At 40.3% G+C, this 24,552-nt stretch overlaps 1 protein-coding gene across 4 annotated transcripts in view; it reads left to right on the top strand.

The window, feature by feature from the left end:
- TTC7A (tetratricopeptide repeat domain 7A) overlaps window positions 1–24,552 on the top strand; it is a gene marked incomplete at both ends in the record, with an annotated part of 182,100 nt that overhangs the window by 70,303 nt on the left and 87,245 nt on the right. For all 4 annotated transcript variants that reach the window (XM_081997950.1, XM_081997951.1, XM_081997949.1 and 1 more), the window contains 3 exons: window positions 5,065–5,122; window positions 8,490–8,562; window positions 15,103–15,263. In XM_081997950.1, the coding sequence (XP_081854076.1) occupies window positions 5,065–5,122; window positions 8,490–8,562; window positions 15,103–15,263 (292 nt within the window). The remainder of the gene's footprint in view (window positions 1–5,064; window positions 5,123–8,489; window positions 8,563–15,102; window positions 15,264–24,552) is intronic.

Below are 24,552 nucleotides of genomic sequence, written 5' to 3'. Positions count from 1 at the left end.
AAGAAGGTGGTTTCTAAATAATGGGGTTGTAGAGGCATGTTCTGTACTCTGGCTCTAAAAATACTTTGGTGGAGCAAAATGCACATTAGAAACTTTTCTTCTGGAAGAAAAGTCTTCTCTGAGTTTTCAAGAGATTAGTTCAGATGTTGCAATAAGTGTCCTTTGTAACGTAAAAGAAACGGTCTTCACAACAACTGCCTTAGATTCCCCCCCCCCCCCAGATTACCATCTGATTTATCTTGTGAAACATTGGAATACCTGCTTTCTCCTCGTATCTCTAGCCTTTAAGTCCATAGGGCCAGTTTTTCAGTTATTTGAGGAAAATCTTTCAGGTTATATTTTAATAAAATGGATCAAGTCCTTCAAAAGCATGCTTATGATAATCATGAATATGGAACAGCATTTTACTAGAAAATGTCAAATTTGCACTAACGAGACTTTTTTCATTAGCTTCATTAAAAAATAGCTTATGACAGTGAGGAAGCAAGAGTAGAACATGCTGAAAGGAAGATAGCAACTCCTCTATGTAATCCTGCCTCATACTGTCAATCTTATCATTGTGTTTATACCAGCTCATAGTGACATATGCAGACACACAGTCAAACATCTGTGTATATATGTTATTCCTATAACTTTCCACTTGAGCTGACTTTCAGTGAGTCGGCATTTTCAATGATAGCCAAGTATTTCACAGACATTTGACCAACTGCGTTATAAAACTTACAGCATTATGCTAAGATGCCTTCCATCCAAGGTTAGGCTTTCCTATTTAATATATCCTTTTACTAAATATTTCTCCTCCTGTGTGACAGAGGCACTGAAGAGTTAAGTATTATTTGTGACTTGCAAAAAGCACTTTACTAAAAAGCAGAGTCAGAAGAGAGAACCCTGCTGAATGACAATTCAAAGAACTTGTGGGACCATTTGAAAAAAAGTCACTTTACATTTTTTACAATTATTAGATTTACTCCTGGATGAAATAAGACTTCCTGAAACTTATGCGGGGTAGCGTATGTGTAGCTTCCTTGTTCTTAATGTCTAATTACATGTTTCTTGAAATAAGTCTTATTGAAGTAGCTGAAAGATGTGTCCTTGGAGGAAGTCATTGCCACCTTTGCCTTACTCTTAGAAGCACAAATCTCTTGTTCGTACAGAATGTCCATTTATTCTACACTAAATTTTCTGCACATCTGTTCCCAATAGGTCAATGTCAACAGCAAACCTTTCTCTTCCTCTAGTTCCAGTTTTGACATAAGCTGTATTGTCAACTTTGCCTCCCTTAGGTCTGGTGAAGAATCCATTGAAGACAGGGGAAGGTGAGGTGAATTTAACAAAGGCTAAAGAGGAAAGACCAGGTGGAGAATGCATTGTGAGATACAAGCGCTCTTCTTACCTAACATCACCACCTCACATCTTGTGAAATCTTTGTAGATTCAACAGACCCTCACTCTTTCAGAGATAAGAGGGTGTTTCTGTATCTCTGTTTTCGTTTATGATTTTGGTATAAGGCCATGGATCTGGGACTGAATTGGATACTTTTTCTATCAGTCTGTGGATTTTATAAATAATCTGTATACTGATAGCACTGGTTAATGTTTAAAAAAAAAGTTAGACATTGCTTATTAGTGAACAAACCCATCATTTTTGCTTCTGGAGATAACAGTCAACACATGCAATCTTTAATTATGATTCTGGGTCCTAAAACTGTACACCTTGCTTTATTAGGTGTCTTAACACAAAGGAATGCTTTTTGAAACCCACTGTTATGTGCAAAAGGGTGCATGTGCATTGATATTTTAGTTTGGATCAGAAATGTATTTTTGAAGTCCATCTCTTCATCATCCCCGCTTCTTATGTTGTGATTCACATAATGGAACAGTTTTGCACAACACAAACTGAATTCTTTCCCATAAAACTAATGGGTTACATAAATAGACCTGATTATGCTGCAGCTGCTAATAAGTCTTCAGTCCACAGGAGAAGACTAGAACTAGACTCCTGTACCTGTGTTTGTAGTGTTGATGTTGATCCTCAGCAGTAAGTGTTTCACTCTGTACATTCACACCTACTGTGCTGCACCTGCTTTCTAACACAGAACTTGCCCTCCTCTGTTTTCAAATGTGACTTTAGAGCTTTGTATTTAGGTACCAAAATGTTTCTGAAGATCTGTTGACTTTTGGTAAGGCTTAATCTCCTTTAAAAATCCAGAGTGGTTTAGAAAATAAGTCTTGGGATCCTAAGGTGTCATTTGCAAAAGTAATGTGTCTTACAAGAATAACTGCTGAGGTTTCAGAAACTTAAACTCCCCTGTGCTCTCTGCCTTACTACGTCTGCAAAGATGACTTTGCAGGCGATTTTAATCTAAGTAATAAGTCATACTGTGTTTTAGTTGGTAGAACTGCAGCAGCCATGCTCATGGTAGGTAAAGCTGGGTAGAGGCTGAGGAATTCATTTGTGCTGTCAACCTCTTAGAAGTTTAGTCAGGCCCACCTAATTCTGTCTCCTTGGTGCAAGCTTTTCTTTGTCTAAAGTAAGAGCTTTTCAGTGATACAAGTGGGTTGCAGTGACAACAACTTCTTTGAACAATTCCAGGGGTAGGGCATCCACAGCATCTCTGGGCAACCTGTTCCAGTGTCTGGCCACCCTTATAGTAAAGAATTTCTTCTTTATATCTAATCTAAATCTTCCCTCTTTTAGTTTAAAACTGTTACGCCTTGTCCTATCGCTACAGGCCCTGGTAAAAAAAAAACCTATCTTTCTTATAGCCCCCTGAAAGGCTGCAATAAGGTCTGCGTGGAGCCTTCTCTTCTCCACGCTGAACAACCCCAACTCTCTCAGGCTGTCCTCACAGGAGAGGTGTCCCACTCCCTGATCATTTTCATGGTCCTCTTCTGGACCTGCTCTAACAGGCCCCTGTCTGCCTTGTCTTGTGGGGTCTCACGAGAGCAGAGCAGAGGGGGGAAATCACCTCCCTCAACCTGGTGCTTTTTATGTATCCTTCCCCAAATCACTTTTCATTACTTTTTTTTCTAATTTACCTCCTTCAGCTGTAAAGGCCCTGTAGATGGCATGGGTAACCTGCAGCATCAGTCCTAAGTATTGTCAAACACAAATTTCAAAGTGTTTATCAAAGTCAGATACAAATCTAGAGACGGACAGCCAAATTTCCCATTTAGTTGTAGCTGAAAATACAGTTCATGTTGTGGGAGGTGGGACTCACATGCTGCTTCCCAGTAGTGCAGAGGCAAAGCTGACTAGTTGTAGAGTAATCACTTCATTTCCATAACACATTCTGTGCTGTTTTCTAACTACAACCTGAACATCAGTCGAATGTCTCACCAGGTGGAACTTAGAAGTTCTGCTAGCTTTTCCATTTGATATTTATTCTGGAGGGCAAATAGTAAAATTTCTTTCAGTCTTCCTCATTGTGTGGGCATCTCCAGAACTGCTCTGTAACTTACATAAAGAATCTTGCAGTTTCCATGAGAATCTGACATATTTTTCTGGATGAACATCCATGATCACATGATCACATCCTTTGTGATGTATCCTCAAGTATTTTATATTTACATCAATGTTGATTCTTTTAATTTTTCCTAAATTTTCCTCCTCTGTTACCTTTTTCCAGTATTTGGCAGTGGACCTGAATACTCAGTTTAAGGCTATTGAGAGTGAAGCATTTCCAGCTACTTCTAATAAATGCTGCATTTTGCATGAAATTCCATGTCTTGAAATTTATTCTTTGAACTGCAAATTTTTTGTTAAATTTTTACTACTTAGAGTAGATTTTGGGGCATAAGCAATTTTTGATCTTTTATTATTTGGGAAATCCTGAAGATTGGTGTTCCTCCCAAATGAATCCGGTGTTTTGAAGAACTGCTGGAAGATGTAGGAATAAAAAAGGCCTGATCACTATAACTACTTCATCAAAATAAATTACTTGAAGTTTCACTCACTAGCATGTTGCAGAATCCAAAGAAAGTGATTACCTTTGTACATCTTGTAGAAGAACACAAGTCTCTCCTCTTAATAACTTTTAAGAATACTTGAATTTTATCTGACTTTATTGCTGAAGTATATACTACTTACTAACTTCCTATTCTGGAGCTTGCGCTGACTTGGTGTATGAAGTCAAATGTATTCATAGGTGGCTGTTTGCTGATGGATTAGCTACTCATCACTTCGTGCTGTTGATCAGTAGCCCTCAAATTCAGGGTAGGCACAAGAAGAAACAACTGCTGTGCAAAATCTGAAAACTAAGAACCAGAACAAGACAGGCAGTGTACTTCTGAAAATTATTGCTAGCTTTCCAGATATTTTGGATCTGAGAAAGCCATGCTTCTCTAAGCTCTTCCTCCATTCCCCTTGCTCTTGATGATGATAGCTTATGATACCCTGGCATAACAAGAACTTGATTCTTCTCTTTTTATGGTTTTGGCTAGGAATTAATTCACACATTGGGAAGTGAGCGTAGTGGGCAGCATCCTTTAGTCAAGCAATTAGAGACACCAAGGAGGGCTTTAGTGGCTAATGCCACACCTGAAGTAGCCTAAAAGTCTGTTGTGTTCTCAAGGGTGGTGTGTTGTCAGGGTTTTGTCAGAGCTGTGAATTTGGCTCCTGGTAGTTCCCTGTTCAACCTGCAACACCCTCCTACGTGAAGACAGTGGTGGAGACAGTCTGTATCTGAGTCAGAATATGCTGTTAGTTACTGCTTTCAGCATATATACCAACCTGGCAGAGGGCCTTGGTATCTAGTTACTGTATGTCCCCTTCTCCTCCCAGACCCCTTCAGTGGCATATGCAAATAAAAAATGCTTGGGCATTTCAAAGGAGTTGGAAGAGTCTTTAATAAAAATTAAATTGAGAATTCAGGTTAAAATACTGGTTTTGTGCTGTTCTTTAAAAACAAAATGGCATGTTTTCCAGGCATGAACACACACACCACCAGATTTATGCAGTCTTTATGCTCCCAGTTTGAAATACTCTGTGCATGTGTAACTACTTATTTATTTAGTTGGAAACATTGAATTAAACTCTTAAGTTGCGTTGTATCTTGTCCTGCAGCTACTCTGAAGGGCACTCAGGATGAATTAAACAAGAAAGCACTTCAGACTTTGGAGAGGTGAGTAGGAATCTTGCGGATGCTTGCATTGTGTATTTCTTTGGATGAATTCAGAATAATTGTTGTTTTTCATGTTTGGGTTTTCTTCTGCATAAGGCTTCCTTGCCTGAAAGTTTAAGAACAGTTCAGTAGATTTCAGCAATAGTCTGTCAAAACTAAATGCAGTGATTATTTGGTTGAATATCCAAGGTAAGAGTACCTGTTCTGCCACTAAACAGAAATAACGTTGGCCCCAAATCAGCTGCAGTGAGATCTACAGTGCTGGGAGATGCAGCTTCCTCAAATGATGCCAGCAGGTGAATGTGGAGAACTACTTTTGTGTCTGTTCCTGTGTGAAGCAGGCTTCAACTCCTGTTTCCCTCGTGTTGGGAAAGTACCTTCACCGCCAGGGTGTAGGCTGCCATGGGGTGACCTGGCATGGGTGCACTTACTGCAGAGGGGATGGTTGCTGTCCTAATGAGTGTTTACATCAAGGGGGTATGGAGCTAGCGGTACAAAACAGTTGCCACTCGCCTGTTCTTCACCTCTTTATTTTGTGGGGGAATCTGATCCAATGGCTCTGCCCTGAAAATCTCTGCAACTACAGTTACCTCAAGTAAAACTGCTTGGTTTAAAAACCATTTTTGTCAGTTCTGTTGTGGTAGAGGTGAGGTGTGAGCTTCTTGACCCTGTTATGACTAAGTTACAGTGCCCAAAATACATTAGGTGGTGTTTGGGCAGTTAACATTGTAAATGTAGGTGCCGACACACTTTGGATGGCAATTACATGGAAGCTTATGTGGTCTAAGTCTTGGGCTGAAGCATCTAATTCTGAGTTTGCTGTGGTCATAAATACATTAATTACAGAAGTGAAGAAACTTTGAGATCTCTGGTATATCAAAGTACAGATTGTAGCAAGTTGAACATGTTACTGGATCTTAGCTGTTTTTCTGATGCTGAGTGGGGAGGAGTCCAGCATGTTTGTTTTGCAGTGGTTGCAAGAGCATATGGTAAGCTGAAACCACAGATGTAATTCTGGATATTTACCCTATGGATATCTGAAAGATAAAATTTTAAAAAGCCATTTATTCAGTCACTTTTTGCATCAGTAGTATACTTTAAGTCATGCTAGTTCCTGGGCTCCAATGTAATATTTTCACTACTGCCTGATTTTGATGTAATTGCGCTGCTGCAGTGCTTTTTAAACTGCATTTATTTGTATCCTTTGACCTTTCCCACTGGCTGTGGCTTGTTTTCACGGTATCTTAATTCTAGCTACAAATCAGATAAGCATCTAGCCAAACAATAGGTACTCAAACTTCAGCCAACGACGATGTTGTGATAGTGAGCTGCTTACTACTAGTGTCTTCCTAATGCCTGAGTTTGGGTTCTTTCTTTTTATGATCTTCTTTGTTTTTCACCTGTTTTTAAAGTACATACATGATCTCTCAGGCCATGGTTTAGCTTGTAGCCGTCTGTATAAGTGGCCTGTTCAGCTGGAAGGTTGGATCGTGTATTTTTCTAATACTTTGTGAGGAAACTGAACAGTAAAGTAACAACCCTTTGTTTCTTTCCAAAAACACCATTAATCTCTTCTTCCATACACCCATGTGAACTTTCCCCTGTTATTTATTGTTGGAGAGACTACTAGTGAACTTCTCACAGGAGCCGCTTGCTAAAGAGGCGACTCACCCTGCTCCAACAGCTTGGGGCAAAGCTGGGTTCTATCCTATGGAGTCCTGTTGCTGCTGCTGTTTGGGTTTGGGGTTTGTTTTGGTTTGGTTTTGTTGGGGTTTTGGAGGGAGGGTTGTTTTTTTTTGAAGTGGGGGGAAAAATTAGTGAGTTGCCTGTACTAATTGCACCTTGATGTCTTTGGCATTGCATCAGAATCCTTGAGTGCTACCTTGACTTGCAGAGTTACAGGACACATTCAGTCTATATTAAATTAATTCATTCTAGAGCCATTAGTGATAAAAGTCAACTCCAACAGTTTCTTGCTCACAGCCAAGATAGCATTTGAGAGGTAGCTGCCATTAAAATGGTGTGTGGTTTGTTTCCTGAAGTAATTCTCTGATTTTTGTTTATTTGTTTATTACTTCTAGCAAATTAATAGTTTTGGCAGGGTTTTTAACCACCAGCCTTGTCAGCCTGTTGTTTCTCCCTCATAAGGATGTTAATCATGCTCGCTTTGGGCAGGACAATGCAGGTGCAGGCTTCCCTGGTGTCCTGGAACGCAGTCCAGAGGGAGGTCAGGAATGTCATTTGGCTACAAGGGACCTTCCTCTTCTCCATCTCTCCCATGTGAAATGACTTCCCTGTGCTGCAGAGCTAGGAGCAAGCTCTGTGGGTCAGCAAGGGGATAATCCACTGGTTCCTGGGCTGGGCTGCCAGTGTGGCATGAGCCAGTGTCCCACATTGCTCTTATGTTAGGTCCCCAAAATGCTATCTTCACGTTGCCTTGGTTAATGGCTTCTCCACAGGCTAGCAAGCTCAGACTGCAGTTTCATGCTTAGCATAGTCTGAGAGGGACAGTTCTGCCCTGGGTGTCCGTCCCTGTTGCTTGTCTTGCACAAGCCTATGTGAAGGGCCTCCACATCTGGTTCTAGAGACACTGCAGCCTTCACTAGCCAAGGGGTCACTGCAGTGCACACTGTTGCCTGCTGTGGACTAGAAGGTAATATCAATACTATCAGTATCAAACTAGAAGGTAATAAGAGGTCCAAGCTTGATAAGTAAGGGCCTTGGTTTTGGTCCAGGCTCAGCTCCTGCCACCAAATCCTCACTCCTCCCTCAGTGTCTTCCCTTTCCAAATTAGGAGTCTACTGTCAGCGATTAGGCTAGAAGCTGCAGGGTGGAGGATGTTTTGTGCGTTTGAGCACTAGCTCACATCATGGGCTCCTGATCTTTAGTCCTCTACATGCTTATAGTCACAATAATAGCAGAAACTTACTATTTTTTCAGTGCTAACCTAACCCTCTGCTACTGTTTGAAAAGTGGTGATATAAGAACAAGTTGGACAACTATCTCCCTCATGTGTTACTTAAAATAATGCTTCAATGGGTTTTTATGAGTTAAGAGCTACTTTCTCCATATCAGTTATCCAAGTTCCAAAACATTAAGTGGCATTAATGAAGGAGCATGTAAGTTGTATAACATCCTGGCAGTTGTGTTTCTCATATTTGTTCCTGTGAGCCTGGCTTAGCCAGGCCAGCATCGGTCTGCTTTTTGTCTAGTTTTGGTGTGCTCCCCCATTACTTTACTGGACTAGTTTTCTGTAGGGGAGGACTGGGTTTTGTTCTGTGCTTGTGTGTGACTCATGGCAAAGGAGGTCTGCAAAGTACAATCTAACAGTCGCTTTTCTTTTTGTATTGTGTCGTCCTCCTTAAAGAGCGCGTGACTTGGCCCCGGAAGATCACCAAATCATCCTCTATCTATCGCTGCAGCTGGCTCTTGTCAGACAGGTATGTGCAATAATTGGCAACCACTGAGTCTTGAGAGGGTGGGAGAAGGACAGTCCAGTTGAACAAGACCCAGACTTGCTAAACAGGGTGCCTTCCTTCCTACATTGTAATCAATGACAATGAATCAGAGTATGCTCCTGGAAGAATTTTTTTTTTTAAATAATAATTCTATAGCACATGGAACAACCTTCCTTAGAGCATGCATTCAGCTGTAACTCCTAAGCAGTGCTGTTCCCATTTGGAGCAACTTTGTCCCTGTGGGGCAAGTGAGGTGTGTTTATTCCTGTTCCCTGGGTATCACACTGTGTCCTGCTGCGGGCCATTCCAAAGGCTCTCTTGTTACTGCCCAGTTCTGTATCACGCCAAATCGCATGCTCTCGGCACTGGGGATTGGTTTATTCCATACTTGGGCACGTTTGGTGTTGGGCTTTGACGGGTGCTGGAGCTCTGCAGTGAGTGGGATTAGTTGGCATTTGAATGCTGCTGCAGGTGTTAACTCATAAAAATTAAGCTGATCAGAAAATACACTGCACTGCCTTTCAGAAAAAATGTTTGGGCTGTGCTTTATTTTTCTGTCCCTTCTTTTTATAATTGGGATGTGTTTTATTTCTCTGTCCCTTCTGATTAAAAGTCAGTCTTTATTGGAGCAGTCCCTATTTTTTTTAAATGCTTCTCTAGATTTGAAATTTCATCATCATAGTTTCCTTCTTTGGCAGGCTTTCTGCTTGCTGCAGTTTCCTCTCCTTAGTCTACACTACAGAGTCAAACAGTTGGATCCTTCTTACTTTCCTGAACTAATTAGGGGACCTATGTGTTTGTTAGGTTAAACTAATTGTTCCAACAGAGCACACTCTTGATAATGTCACTTTTGTAACCCTTTCATAATGAGAGCAATGTGTTGTGAGGAAGCCTGCAATAAGAAAGGATAATTAAAATGGCTTATTTAACTTTTTCATCAGCCTACTGGTTGCTTTATGATGCGGTTTGCTCAGGGTCTTTCATTAAAAAATATCCAGCTACCCTTCTTTCTCTCGCAGCTTTTGCCTCTTAAGGAGGTTTTCTGATCTGCTGCCTCTTCTGCTTCTTGCCATGAGTAAAAGCATTACAGCTTTTCAGCTGCTATCCTTAAAAATAAAATCAAGATTTTTGTGGTCATTGGTTCTTTGTTGTTTTCACTGTCAGATTACTGCATTTTAACTTGCTACCCTTTCTTTTTCTCCAGTTGTAGCCTGTCTTTCAGTGTTGTTTTGTATGTCTCATTTCATCCTTTCCTTTTGCTCTTGTTCTTTCCATTCAGTCTCTTGTCCTCATGTTCACGTTCTCTTTTGTCTACCTCACCTGTGTATTTTCATCCTTGATGTTCTGCCAGTCACCCCTGCTACCATAGATGTGTGATCTAAGTGTGTTATGTGGTGTCAGCCTGACCCCTGCGATGCTGCTCCTGCTCTTCTCCATCTAGTGAGATATAAATCTTTAACGCGTGCTTGGAGAGAGAGGAGATACCTGAGACATCTTTATTTTTAGACTGCTGTAAAATATCCTACTCTTCTTTTGCCAGTTTACTTAATGATAAACATTTGATAATGCATTTTTAATATCCTTAATTATTTAAAGTATCTAATATATTCTCCTTCTGATTAACTGAAAGATAAATGATACCTTTTTTGATAGTTTGCATTAACTATTGAACGTCACAGTTAGGGCTTTCATCAGGCAATGCTACAGTACCCAAATCAGGCCATTCCTATGCAGTAGGTTATAACATAATACCTGAATGTTATTCTCAGGAAACAGGCCTTTTTGTTTCCATAGTTGGGGTCAATAAATGAGGTAACCTTACCCAACACTGAAAAATCTAGGTATCAGCTTGCAGAGATAAGAGAGCTTTTTCATGGAACAAAGCAAGAGAGGCAGCTGACCGGTAGAGTGCCAAGCAAAGTTGGAGCAATTCATCTTCCTCAGAAGACTCTAAAATATTTCCAGTAGCTCTTGTCTCTGTCAGCACTGGACAAGGGAAAGGGGAAATGGAAAAGCGTAAGCTTCCCTCTGACATGCGATGAGGACGTGACAAGAGGAGGAATGGTTATAAAATGCTTTCACAGAGTTGGCAGTCGAAAACCATCACCAACCAAAATGAAAGATGATGATGAGGTGCTTCGTGCTTGTGTTTGTGTGTGTGGCTCTGTGTCTTAAAGACCACCAGAGTTCCTGGGAGGACTCCAGTGACTCCTGGAGAGTCTAGGTCAGCCCCACAGCATTTTAGGGTGGATTTTTCAGCAAAACAGAGTAGAATAGCCTCTTCTGTAAGGAGGGTCTCAACTCTTTGGTTTTCCCCCAAAGCTGAAGTGCCCTGAGGCCAAAGTCAGTATTTGCTGTGATGGTTATTTCCACCTGCAGTGCCTGACTGGCAGCCAGCCGAGCCGATCAACAAATGAGACTTTAACTCCCAACTCCTGGCGGCTGGTTCGGCTGCTTCTCCTGTTTCTGTGGTAACAGCATTTGGATCAGCAAAAACAAGGGAGAATGAACATTTTAAAGCTCACTGATTTTAATGCCTTGTCTTGTTTTTTAGCAGACCAGTTTCTATGGAAATGACTCCAGAAAGTCAGTGCTCTTGTTAATTTTAAGTGCTGTCCCTTCTCATTTTGGGTGGCGGTGTTGTTTTTGACCTTGAATGGCATGTTAATCAGTGTCAGATACATAAAACAACATATGGGGGGTTTAGTACCATTTTAATACTTGATCTGATTTGACCTTGCTTTGCGTGAAAATAGGAAGGGAAAGACAGCCAGGGGCCAGCAGCTGAGAATTAGAGATCTCACTTATCAATTTCATCTGTGGGCTGCCAACAGACCTGAAGTTTCAAGTGGCAATATCCAAAAAACACCTACTGCCTTCCAGAGTGTCTGGATGTAAAAATAAGATAAACATCAGTTAAGGCACCAGAGAAAATATTTCAGCGGTTTTCTCCACAGTATTTTCCTGCTGTCTTGTCTTTGCCCCAGGAGGGGAGCTCTGTTTCAGAAGGCATCAAGAGGTGCTTCTTTCAGCAACTGCTGGATGTGGGTAGTTCTGGTTTGTGTTTCTCCCAGATCAGCTAGTGCTTCCTCTGCTGAAAAGCAACATGCTGCTTTTCCGTCTAGGTCCTCGCCTAGATTTTTCTGGTGATCAAAAACAGCCTGTAGTAAGAATTAAGTCATAACTTAATTCACAGATATGTCTGTGCCTGCTTTCCTGAAGTTATGGTGGACTGTAGCAAGTCTGTTTCCAATGGAAGCTCCTTGCCAGTCAATAAAGCTTTCTCCTTTCTATAATCCCCATGCTATGAAAAGAGATGGAGAGGATAGTTTTTAATGGTTAATTAACTGTAACTCAGAACTGATATGAAATTATAAGGCCCGAAAACTCCTCTTATGAGATCCTGTTTCATTTACCATTCTAACTGTGCAAGTGCATTCTACTGTTTGGAATTATTTTTAACGCTCATACCGTTTTCCCTTTTATACCTACAGTTGTAACATCCCAGCATTGTTTTTAAGGAAGCATATAGCATTATTGAAATAAATCCTATTACATAAGAGGCAGTCTAAACAATCCATATTGTGGCATTATTTTGGTAGTGCTGCAAGATGCTATTTCTGGCTTACTTCAATATCTTTGCTTCATAATCAGTGTGATCTGAATATACCTGTGTGCCATGCAGAACACTTGTGGTATATTTATTAACAGAAAGATGAATCAGAGAAGGGTAACATCTTCTAATTGCAGGCCCCACTTCGACTTGCAGTCTAGCTGAAATAAGAAGCTTTAAAGCGCAGCACTTGTAGGGAATTTAAACTGGCAGCCTACCTATGACACAGCCCTGAAGTTTCAGGGTGCCATCTGGGCTGCCAGCTTCCATTTCTCGTATTACATAGTTACTTAAATAAATAAACTGGGGCATCTGTCAATAGATTGATGATCTCTGCTTTTCAAAAGAAGCTTGTGTTGACTGCTGCCAAACATCTTGCTTTTATTCTTTAGTTTGAAATTTAGTTTGTATTTCATTGCATCTGGTCTGTTGCAGGTTGCTGTTTTGTATAATGCTTCCCATAAAGGAATAGAGTCTCTTCACAATATTAAAGGTTATTTTTTTTAATCTGTGTTTTGTCCATTGTTTCTAACTATGCAGCAGTACTATGTAGGCTACTAATGGTGTTACATCACTAAAGAATCTTTTTGGGCTCAAGTGAAACAGTTAGGTGTCAGGGAAGCATGATTAACTTCCAAAACCAGCCATTGCCTGTGACTCTGATGGTACTAGAGGGAAGTGCTGAAATGAGATGTAACTATTGTAAGGCCTATGCCACAGAACAGGGGAAAATCATTTCGGATTACACTTATTTCAACAGTATGTGACTGCCTGCAGGTTTGCAGGAGCAACCACAACTGACTTTTGTGCTGCTTTATTTTGTGTATGTTGCAAGAGAGTCAGAGAGCTTCTTTGATAGCTGGCCTCTGTTAGGAGTGTGAACTTGCAGTTGTGTGATCATTGGACATTTAAGTCTTAGTGACTTGGTTTGCACGTTCACATGCAAGTAAGGTCAAGTATCCTTACAAAGTCCCTTAGTAAAGACACTAGTTGCAAGTATTATTCTTTGTCTGCTTCGTACTAGGAAATTAGGATCACCTTCCCAAGTCTTTGAAGAGAATCATAGAATAGTTGAGTTTGGAGGGGACCTCTAGAGATCACCCAGTTCAATCCCTGCTCAAAGCAGCGTCAGCTGGAACAGGTTGCTCAAAGCCTCCTCCAGTTGTTTGGTCTACAGATTTTCTTTTTCTTCTAATGAACTTATTTTTCCCAAACATGGAATTTCTTTATGACTACTTGTGTAGGTCTGAAACAGAGGAAGAGAAAAAATTAGAGCTGTGTTTACTCCTGAATGCAAGAAGAGTCTTGATAGGAGCTTCATTAAAGCAAGTCAAATTTATATACCTCTGGTATACCTACTGAAGAACTTCGTGGCTTGCCAGATCTGGGCCCACCACTGTCTCATGCCTGTTGTCCTGGTTCCAAGTTGTCTCGTTATTGCTAGTGTTTTTACATTGTAAGAAAATGTGTCCTAGTAAGCTGCTGATGTACTTACCTTTGCAGTAGGCTATAACAACACGTGATTAAAGAAGCTCCACTGACAAGCAGTAATTCATTAAAGCTGAGCACTCAGTCATATATCCCAGCCTGAATCTAAGCCAGGACATTCAGCAGTTTTGAAGCTGTGGGCCAGATGCCAGTTTGGGGTTATGTCTGTGGAGCAGTCGCACTGATCTCCAGACTTGCATGGAGTCACCAGTAATAGAGTGGTTAAGTACTTTGGCTTGCATATGCACAGTAAGAGTGAAATGTCACTTGGACATTAGGATGAAGCTATCCCATGAACAGAGTATGTGCTATGCTCCCAGAAGTATACCTGGAATCTAGATGATCAGCAACCTCTGTTGTAACTGCAGGCAGTGTAATTGTTGCTTTTCTTAGTTACGTGCTACCTGTTTTCCTCCGTGATCTGTGGAGGTGGTGGGAATTTGACACTGGTGGTATGCCAAGGCAGGAGAATGTCTGTAGAGAGAGCTTTGCTAGGTGGGAAGTTCTCGTAGTAGGAAAGAAGGAACTACATTTTTCCATCCCTTACGGGAATGGAAAGGGGAAAGTGTATATGAGGAAAAATGTATACATTTTTCTGTTTTGTTTTCCCTAGGCTTCCAGGGCCAGACACAGATCTGGAATAATTTAAGTAACAGTAATTTCAGACACTAGAGAATCTTAAAGAAAATCCTCTGTATAAAACTTACTGGTAGACAAATGAAAGAAAATGTTCTAAGAAGTTCCCTTTTGAGCAGATAGTCTAAAATAGAGTATTGGATCACAAAGAGCATGTGATGTACTTGCATTCATTATAGATGTTAAGTTGTCTGCCAAGTGAGACTTGATTCTAATGACATGCTGCTGCTGTGAGTGTCAAGACTGCTCTTTACATCACTGCTTGCACAGACATTTCTTTTTCTGACAGCATATTTTTGCATATTGACTCTTTTACCCTTGAACATTCAAACTTAATTTTTATGTTCTTGATCCAAATCATGAAAGGCCTTGTACAGCCATCACAAGAGACAAAATACAGCAGAGATGTGTAATGCTTTCCCTCAGGTGAAGAGCTAGCCACCCATCCTAGAAAATGGAGTTGAGAATTGGGCCTCTGTAGTGAATCTGTTTACAGTGTAGAAACACCATGCCAAAGTAAGAGGAGGTTGATTGGATCAGGTCTGCTGCTCCTGTTTATAAGCAGTAATGCTGCAGAATCCTCTCTCTAGAACGTGTGGTTTTTTTTCAAGCAGTGCAGTCTGTTAATGTTGGCAAACTGTTCAGACAGTAGAGGTCTTTCTCATAGGTGCCTAAGTAGGATTTCTTCAGAATTTCTAATGACTATTTGTTCTTACTTTTGGGATATAACGTAGGACTGAAGGAGAAATGTGTTCTCTTTTTATTTCTACCCCATGTTCTCCCAGATTTCTGATGCTATAGAACATCTTCAAGAAGCACTGCAACTGTGCAAAGATGACATGAATTCACTTCATCTACTGGCCCTCCTCTTTTCAGCTCAGAAGCACTATCAGCATGCACTGGATGTTATCAACATGGCTGTTGTTGAATACCCGGAAAGCTTTAGGTAAGAGTTATTGCATTAAGCCATACATCCAGTCAGGAATGATCTGCTCACTAGCTCTGTTTTTCTCAGTTATACACAAGGAGCCTGTTAAATCAGGTGTGCTACTGGTCTGTCACTCTCCTCCTGGGTGTACTGTGAAGCTAAAACATGTGAGGCTCAGGGTATTGTTTGATTTTCTGTCTTCATGGTCTTTCTAATCCTTGTGCTTGTTTGCTCTTCCAGTATTTGTCTTTCTGTATTGTGCTGATGCTGTTTTCCCCCATGTATCTCCCTGTACTTTTTTCATATGTCACCTTACATGTGGAGACATGAGTGTGAGACAACTATGATGATGTCTGTATCACAAATAATTTTGTATTGGATTAACTTCCTGGTTAAAGACAAAAAAATTCTTCATGTATTGACCACTCTTTTGACGCTCATGTATGACACAGTTTGCTGCAGTAGCATAGCTGGGGAAAAAGATCAGTTGAAAATCACAAGCTGTAATAACGTATAGCTGAAAGGATGGTTTAGCTGCCTAAGAGCAGGTTTGAACCAGCACAGACTTCTTGGAGCCAGAGTTTTCCACTGTGCTATGTTTGACTCAGTCCTTCATCCATCAGAGGGAGATAAATTGAATTCCTTGCGATCTACTGTCATGACCTTTCAAAACAATGAATTTGTCTGTTCTGTACAAAAATTAAAGCTACTGTAATACTTTCTGGTGATCACATACTAGCTGAATTTCTCAGCCAAGCTGCAGAAGATGCTGTTGCATTGCTGGAAGACCAACTTCCATTCAGAATTGCCTGTATTTAGCTGATGTTTTAAACCCATTCAGCATTGTCTTTAGACAACCTGCTTTCTCAGTGGAGAGAGGGAGTGGCCTCTGCAGGTGTAGTACAGCAGCCCAGTGGGATGTTGTCTAAACTAGAGCAAAGGAAGGTCACAAGTGAGATTGAGGCTATCTAAATGTGAGCTTGAATGCTTTAGGATCTTTTAGAACTATGGTGCTCTATCAGTATATAATGCTTTTCATTATGGCATGTTGCCATTTAAAATAGCTCTGCTGCCTGTTTTTTTTTGAGGTTAGTTACTTCGTGTATCAGAGAATCATAGAATTTTTAGGTTGAAAGGGACCTTTGTAGGTCATCTAGTCCATCCCCCCTGCAGTGAGCAAGGACATCATCAACTAGAGCAGGTTGCTCAGAGCCCCGTCCAACCTGACCGTGAATGTTTCCAGGGATGGGGCATCTACCACCTCTCTGGGCACCCTGTGCCAGTGTTTCACCCCCCTCATTGCAAAACATTTCTTCCTTAGATCTAGTCTAAGTCTGCCCTCTTTTAGTTGAAAACCATTACCCCTTGTCCTGTTGCTACAGACCCTGCTAAAAAGTCTGTCCCCATCTTTCTTATAAGACCCCTTTAAGTACTGGAAGGCTTCAATAAGGTCTCCCCGGAGCCTCTCTTCTCCATGCTGAACAACCCCAACTCTCAGCCTTTCCTCATAGGAGAGGTGTCCCATCCCTCTGACCGTTTTTGTGGACCTCCTCTGGACAAGCTAAGATTGTCAGTGCACATTTTTGAGAACAAAGTGAAAATTAGTAATAGAAAAACTCTTCAAATGATGCCAACATCTCTTCAGAGTGTAAACATGAGTATGATTGAAACAGGAAGTATGCCAAAAGCTGCTAATTTGTGTTTTGTGGTTTGAAAGTAATAAGTGTAGTAAAAAAAACATGTCATACAAGGATCAGATGTTCGTTGTGGACTACAAACACTCGAAGATGGTTAAAACGGGGGTGGAAGAGGAAGAAGAAACTGGTTGTTCATGTGAGGAACAAAGTATTTGCCATGTCAGATCAACCAGCTGGTCCATCAAGTCCTGGATCTTTACTCCAGCATTTACTGATAATTTATGTTTCAGGGGAGGACATAACAAAGAAAACATGGTGTGCAAAGTAGCTTGCAGGGCTGCTGGGTGGGTTCCTTTGTGCTGTCTGGTAATCTGATTTCCCCAAAGCAGGAAAGAATATTATCTCCTATGCTTCTGTCAGTGCCAGTCTTGCAAGGAGTAGCAGAATAGGTTGTTTCTGATAGAAATTATTAATATTGGTAGTGGAAGCCACAGGTTCATGCTTACTCCTAGACACAGACTTACTAGAGCGTGTGCTCTTGGAAGAACCCGTTTTTGCTCCCTGCATGCACTGTGGTACACAACACTGTTGGCAGTGAGACTCATTCACAGGTACACAGGGATGCAGGAGTAGGGGCTGGCTTCTTGACTCTGGTCTTATGGATGGCCTGTCTCGGTGTGGGTCTTTCTGTAAACCAGCCAGCAAATAACTCATGAGTGAGGGAATGGAGAAAGAGTATCAGAATTGCAAGACAGAAAAAAATAAAGTTTTTTTTTAAAAAGCATTTCTGAAGAGGAGAATCCAGTGATGGGGGGGAAGCAAGAAGAGTAACAGAATACATCTATAGTTTGTACCAAATTTGAAACTGTTTCAGACTTTGTAGAGGTCTGAAGTACAGTTTATGCTAGGAGGGCTTTAAGGCTTTGTAAAACCTCTTTGAAGGGAGAAAGACCTGATGCTATTGTGTATCTCCAGTTGTTACTGCCTTATAGAAAAATGGTAGTAAATTTTACTACTGCATGGAATGACTACAGGATACTTCATGTAAACAGTATAGGCAAGTTCAACTGCATGATTTTAAAGCTGTAGTTAAAAATGGTTGATTATTTTTCCTAATTCACATTGATATGAACCAGGCAACTGTGTAATGTGGTGCCTGGGGGCTCCCTTCCTAATGACAACTTTTTTTGGAAGCATGGTTTGATGGCATGTATGGAGAAAAGAAGATGAAAGCTGCATTAAGGGACCTTAGGGCTCTCTAAATGCCAAAAAACGTAAGTATTACCTGGATGTATATCCTAAACAAAAGAAAGAATAATACATGAAAAATTAAGGTCTTAGCTGGCCCAAACTACAGACATCTCATACTGTTTCTTTGGCTTCTGAGTGTATGCAATTAAGATGAGTTTCTTCCTGCTTTTCTATTTTCAGAGAAGTAATCGTCAGGATGTCATGTAGTTGGTTAGTGGCTGAAGCACTTGGAAAAAATAGACTGCATTGCTCAACTAACACACAACATCCTTTGGCATGAACCCCATAATACTGACCCAAATGTGTCTAAAAGTGCCCCTGGGGGGAAGTTTAAACTTAAGCAGTTACTTGACATTTCGGTGGTCGCTATGGTGCATAGGGAGGAGGGATACAAAAGCTAGACACTGAATACAGTGAGAGATATACTGGAATGTTTTGGATCAAGCTGTTGGAGAAGGATGTTGAAGAACAGCTGGATATCCAAAAGCACAAATTGTTTAGAGAAATGAACGTAGGAAGATCACTTCTGCTTGAAAGATAGCATATAGTAACAAATGCATTACAGTCAGTCAGTGACTGACTTTGGACACTTGGATATACTGTCAAGCAATGACAGAGGAAGACTGGATAGATGAAAAACAAGAGCTAGCAAGATGGAGTGAAACAGAAGAAATAACGCTGCCTTGCCATGACTATAAAAGATAGAAATAATAGCAACCTTTACATTGAAGGTATCACATGAAAAATTGCTGACTCCTATGGAGGCAGACTGCCTGGGATAAAACTCGGTGTTTTTACATCCTGTCAATGTTGATATGCTTTTAAAAGAAGTTAATTAATGCAGTGCCAACAGTCGGTTTTGGTATATATTTCAAAGCACTATCTCTGGCACATTTGGGAGAGAAGACTCCTGATAGTGTAAGGTATCTCCCCTCCAGGTCAATGATGCTGATCATAAGCCTTTCTTAAGATGGATTCCTTCAATTTTTTTCCAACTCAAAAGGCCAGCCTTTTTGGCCGTGTTCTACCTGGGACTGGCTGTGATTACCTCCCCAGGCTTGTCTCAGGAATAAATCTTTTACCTGGAGGAAATAATATTAGTGAGCAGCCCTCCTGCCCTCCAGGTGATCTTCTTAAAATAATGCATTGTTGATTTAGAAAGAATTTCCCTTTTTAAAGCCTTCATTCACACCTCGCAATGTTCCATGCGGAAGTCCCATAGGTCTGTCAGCCTGCAGAACCCACCACAGAGCCTGTCTGACATGGTCCTTTATCTTCAGCTGGTAATATTTCCTCCTTCCTGTTTTGCTCATGTAAAATTAACTTTGTCCTCCTGACTCGCCCACTCTTCCAGAGGCTGTTTGGCTCTGTGGTCATCTTTTAGCTCTAATTGGTTAGCTCCCAGCATTAGGAAAAAAAAAAATAAATTAAGGTCTGTACCTAGCCTGAGGTTGGAAATAGGATATCAATTTTATGGATACTTTATTGCTTTATAATTGCTCCCAGACTGCTTATCAAAATGTATTCTGTTGTTTGCCAGCTTGTTTTTTGTCTCCTGGACGGCTCCCCATTAAGTTAGAACAATACATTCTTCTGGCATAACTTACAACAACTGCTAATCACTGCCCAATGCGGTGGTGAATGTTTTGTTGTGATCACATCTTCGTATCTGTAGCAGTTCTGCAGGAGTCGTAACTCTCTTAAATTAATAGTTGCTAATATTCCTTCTCTTCCTAAACTATAAGTCACTGTTCTGTTGCTTTCAGAGTCTCAAAAGTAGTTTTAAAGAGAAATAACAGAAAACTTTTGGGAAGCGCTGCTATTCTACACACAAAGACTCAAAAAGAAGCAGGTGGGTTGGTGTTTTGGAGCAATGTAGCTGTCAAATGCAGATGCTTTTGTTCTACCCAGGTATTTGCTATCACAAAAGTAATTACTGTAAATGTAGCGCAGAAAACCTCAGAAGGCCAGGAAATATTAAATGTGTATCCTGGAGACTGTCAATAAAAAAACAAGTAAATTTTGCTTGGGGAATTGTGTGTGTTGTCTTGGTGCTGTTTTAGCAGAAAGGTGGGGGTTTTTTTTTGCTACAGCCAGCCCTCACAATACAAAGTCCTCTTCTATGTTAGAAGTGGTTTACTGATAGCAAATGTCCTTGACTTCATCACTACTACATTAATTTCATTAAGAATGTGTGAAGTAATTATCTGGCAAGATTTATGTGTCATAATCTGGTGCAGATTTGCTGTGGGGAGAGCTATTCTGTGGTATGTAAGCAATGTCATTTACCAGGTGCTTCCACTCACTGCAAAAAAAGGCCAATGTAAAACCAGGAGCTCAAAATGCATGATTAAACTGGCATTTCCAGTTTGAATCCTTTTTCCATTACTTGTCAGGCTATTTCTTTTATGTCAAAAATAAACAACTCATGCCTTCTTTGAGCAATATGTTTCTGGGCACTAGTGGAGTACTGCAATATTGTTGACAGTCATGAAATAGAACTGTCTTTATTGCCTGTAATCTTCATAGGAAATAAGGAATCAGTTGCGTCTCAGTCGATGGTTTGCAAACCTTTGTGTTATGCCTAGCCTATACTACAATTTTTGTTGTACCTCCCACCTCACCCCCAAGTAATACTCGCGTATGCTGTAGAATGGTTTTACTGCTTTTCTCCTGAAAATGGTGGTGACCTCACTTAGCTTTAGAAGTATGGCTTTAGAGAATTAGATCAGCCTGTTTATATGATTCCAGTTCATCGTTAGGCAAGAAGCAAGGAAACCTGGTGTGTCTTGTGAAGAGACATGGTGATAAAACAGCTTGTTAAAATTCTTAGAATATTGTTTTGTTTGAATTCCTCAAGGGTGCAAGATCTAAGGATCTAAAGCAGGGATAAATGAATATTTTGGCTGTAGCATTTGATCATGCTAGACAACTTTTTATAAAGAGGATATTCAGAACTCTTAAGGGTGGAGCTTTTGTAGGTTGACTTCTTGTAGTGGTGTGTTCATAACCTGGATGGTGAGTGACCCACAGATGTTTTTATCTCTGTATTGATGCCCCAGACAGTAATACAGAGTAATAAAAAAACTGAAGTATGTACTTGGGTGATATGACAGTACTGTGAGACAAGAATACAAAACATATATTGGGCTTCTGTGAGTCACTTAGGAGATATATTATGTGGCATTAGAAGGGTTGAGCTGTGTTTTTTTGCTATAGTAACCATGAATGTTTGCTCTTGTTGGCATGTTGTGATCCATTGTTGTTTTTATAAAATTAACCTGAAAAAACCTTGGTGATATATTGCAATAATCAGGACTATACTCTGTGGAACTGGTAATGATACTGGGTATTTGCATGCCAAATATATGAAAGGAAAGCTTTAAGCTGGTCTCCTGACTCTTATTAATGATAATACAAATACTTAAAGCTAAACAAATTTTAGAAATACAAATCTAAGGGTTTTTTCCTGGTTTGGATTTATTTCCACATGTTTAGGTTTTTTTTCTTTCTTTCTTTCCTTTTTTTTTGTCCTGTATAATGAGGAAACAGAATGAATTCTTAAGTTACGATGTCCAAGATCAGATTCCCATTTTGGCAAGTTCAAACATCACCCCTTTCTAAGGATCAACAGTCTGATCTAAGACAAAAATTCAGCAGATGAGCACGATAGCCTTCTATCCACCATCTTAATGCAGTGGGAAGAAATATCCCCCTAGCTGGTTTATAACTGTTTGTACCGGGAATGGATTTGTGTTAGTGTACAAATCAATTAATCTTTAAATTATACGGATGGATTCAGTGGTACCTGGGGAGAATTCCATTCCCTCATAGCACAGGGTTCAGTGTATGAATAAAAGGACTTAAACAGAACTTAGAGAGGAAACCTACTGCGACTTATTTTCTTAGTATGGTATGAAAAGAAGGAACAGCTATGTGGTTTTCCAACCTTAGCGGCTTCAGTCTTAGGTTCAAGTCTTTCCTCTGGATGAAAAATCAATTTTATTTCATAATTTCTTTTTTTTTTCCTACCACCTGAGTAAGTGGCTGCTACCTCTGTTCATTTAAGACCTTTATAATGAGCAGCAGTGCTTCTAGATGCTGGATTTGGCATTGGGGAGGTAACCCAAGTTCTGTAAACGCATAGGCTTCACTTCAGAAATTTATGAATAAATTCCAAAATGCAGGAATAGCATGACTGATTTGAGATGAGATAGTTACCACCCACAGGTTCTATACTTCAGAGCAATTTATTTGTGTAAAAGCGGGAAGCTCCATAAGGGAACGTTAGTAACTTTGTGTTTGAGACTTCAAGCTCAGATTTTGTGGGTTTTGCTGTAGATTCCTGCTGTGTGTGTGTTGGGTCTGCTAGCTTGTTTTTGATGTGACATTTAATGCTTAGTGACTACTGATATGCCAGAGGAAAATAAAACCTGCACACCACTTTGTAGTAATAATAACTGGCTGAATTACTTGTTGATCTTTAGAATTTGTGTTTCTTTGATGGGTCAGGCCTTAATAGAATAAACTCTGACTGTTCAGCACAGCTGCTTTTTGAAACAGCAAAATGTTGATTTCATGTTCCTCTACTTGCATTTGTCTTACGCAGTTACCTTTTTGCCAGTACTTTCTCACCTGGATGGAGAAATGGATGCTTTTTGGTTTCTGCTGGCTCACTCCAGTGCACTGTATGTATCTGCCATATCAGTGAGTTAGTCCCCCCAACACACGCTTTTCTCCCTGCTAAGTGCCATTTTCTTTTGAACAGCTGCAGAGTGTTCTGCTTTATATTCAAAGGAAGTGTTTAGGAGCCCTGACTGTCTACGTTGAATGCCAGAATACATTGAAAAATAGCATGTGTGGACTATCTGGGCAGCAGAGTGAAGTTGCCAGTAGGTGCTCTGTGGGCTGGAGTTCAGCCGTAGTATGTGCGTGTAGGGGCTATCCAAGGTGAGGAGGGACTGGGTGATTGGGATCCCTGTGTTTCCAGCAGGCAGTTTTGTGAACTCCAAAGATAGACCTGGGTCATGGAGACCAGAAGGAGGACCTGAAGTATGCTTGCTGCCTGGAAATCAAAAAGAGAACCAAGGGGGAAAGGTGGTGTCATTGTGGGAAGCCCAGCTCTAAACTCTTCCTTCTTGCTATGAGCCTAAACATGTATGTGGGGGGGCTGCAGAGGGGGCCACCATTTATTAGCAGCTTCAGACATCGATTCTGCTGGAAAACATGGTTAGAACCTTCTTAAACTGAACTCCTTCAAGGCTCTTTCATTATATGGATAAAGGAGGAAGCAAAACATCCTGCTTGGCTATTTTTCATCTCCATACATCTAGTGAAGGTGAAGGCTGTGGAAAGTCTGTTGTCAAACATACAGATCCGATAATCTGAAATTGTTTCCTGAGGCTCTCAGAAGCTGATCACCAGTGGAGTAGAGGAAGATATTTTGTGGGTTTTGGTTTTTTTTTCTTAAGAGGCATTCCTGGATTTTTTTGAGACCTTTAAAAAGCCTCAGATGCAAGGATGATCAATTTTTTGCTTGGGAATTTATTTTTCAGAATGAAGACTATCAGCTTTATTAGCATTCACTGAGAATTACTGTTGATAATCATTGCTGGAAAACAATGGTCCTGAAATACAGAGAGGCGTGGATGTTATGCCTAGCAAATTGTTTTTCAGTGCAGTAAATGACTTTCTCAAGAAGTTTACAGTGCAGTCAAGCCATGTTGTCTCTCAGATGAGTATAATGATGTGATCACACAATGAAAGGGTTGGCTTTTTTTCGTCTCCAGCTGGAAATTTCAGACTTGAGTGACTTCTACTCTAAGGTCCTAGGAGTATTTGTTTATTTAATGAGAAGAACACAAAATGTTTTTATTCTTACTATTTTCCTCTTCAAAAAGAAGAGGGAGGGGAATATATTCAGACTTTCTGAATAATTCACCAGGGAATTGAAACAGAGTATGGTAATTTTTCAGCCATGAATGTGTTTTTTACCTTCTGAAAACAAGAGAAAGCCCTTGTTCTTCACTCACTCAGAAATACTGGTCATAATTGCATCTTTAGATGGTAGGTCTACTTCTGTTGCCATTGTCATTAATGGTTGCAGAACCAAGTATGTAAGCAAGCACAGTCATACTATTTGATATTAGTCAGTATCATGTTACTTAATATTTTAGTCTCTGTTAGTAAAGGAAATAGAATGATGAATGGAGATGTTTTAATTGAGAGACTGTAATGCAAGTTCTGCATTACCAACATGTCTTTAAAAATATCCAGACGTATTTCTCAATATGCTAACATTTTTATAACACAAAACAGGTAATACGAATAATTGTATTCTTTCCTTTATTCATTTTTACCTTGGCTTGAAGCTTTCTGTTACATAAATAGTTCATCAGTAAGTTTGTCATAAGACTGTA

This window comes from Phaethon aethereus (genome assembly GCF_964289735.1).
Source record: "Phaethon aethereus genome assembly, chromosome: 3".
NCBI classification, from domain to species: domain Eukaryota; kingdom Metazoa; phylum Chordata; class Aves; order Phaethontiformes; family Phaethontidae; genus Phaethon; species Phaethon aethereus.
Note: the sequence above shows the minus strand (reverse complement) of the source record. Positions and strands in the feature narration are given on the sequence as shown.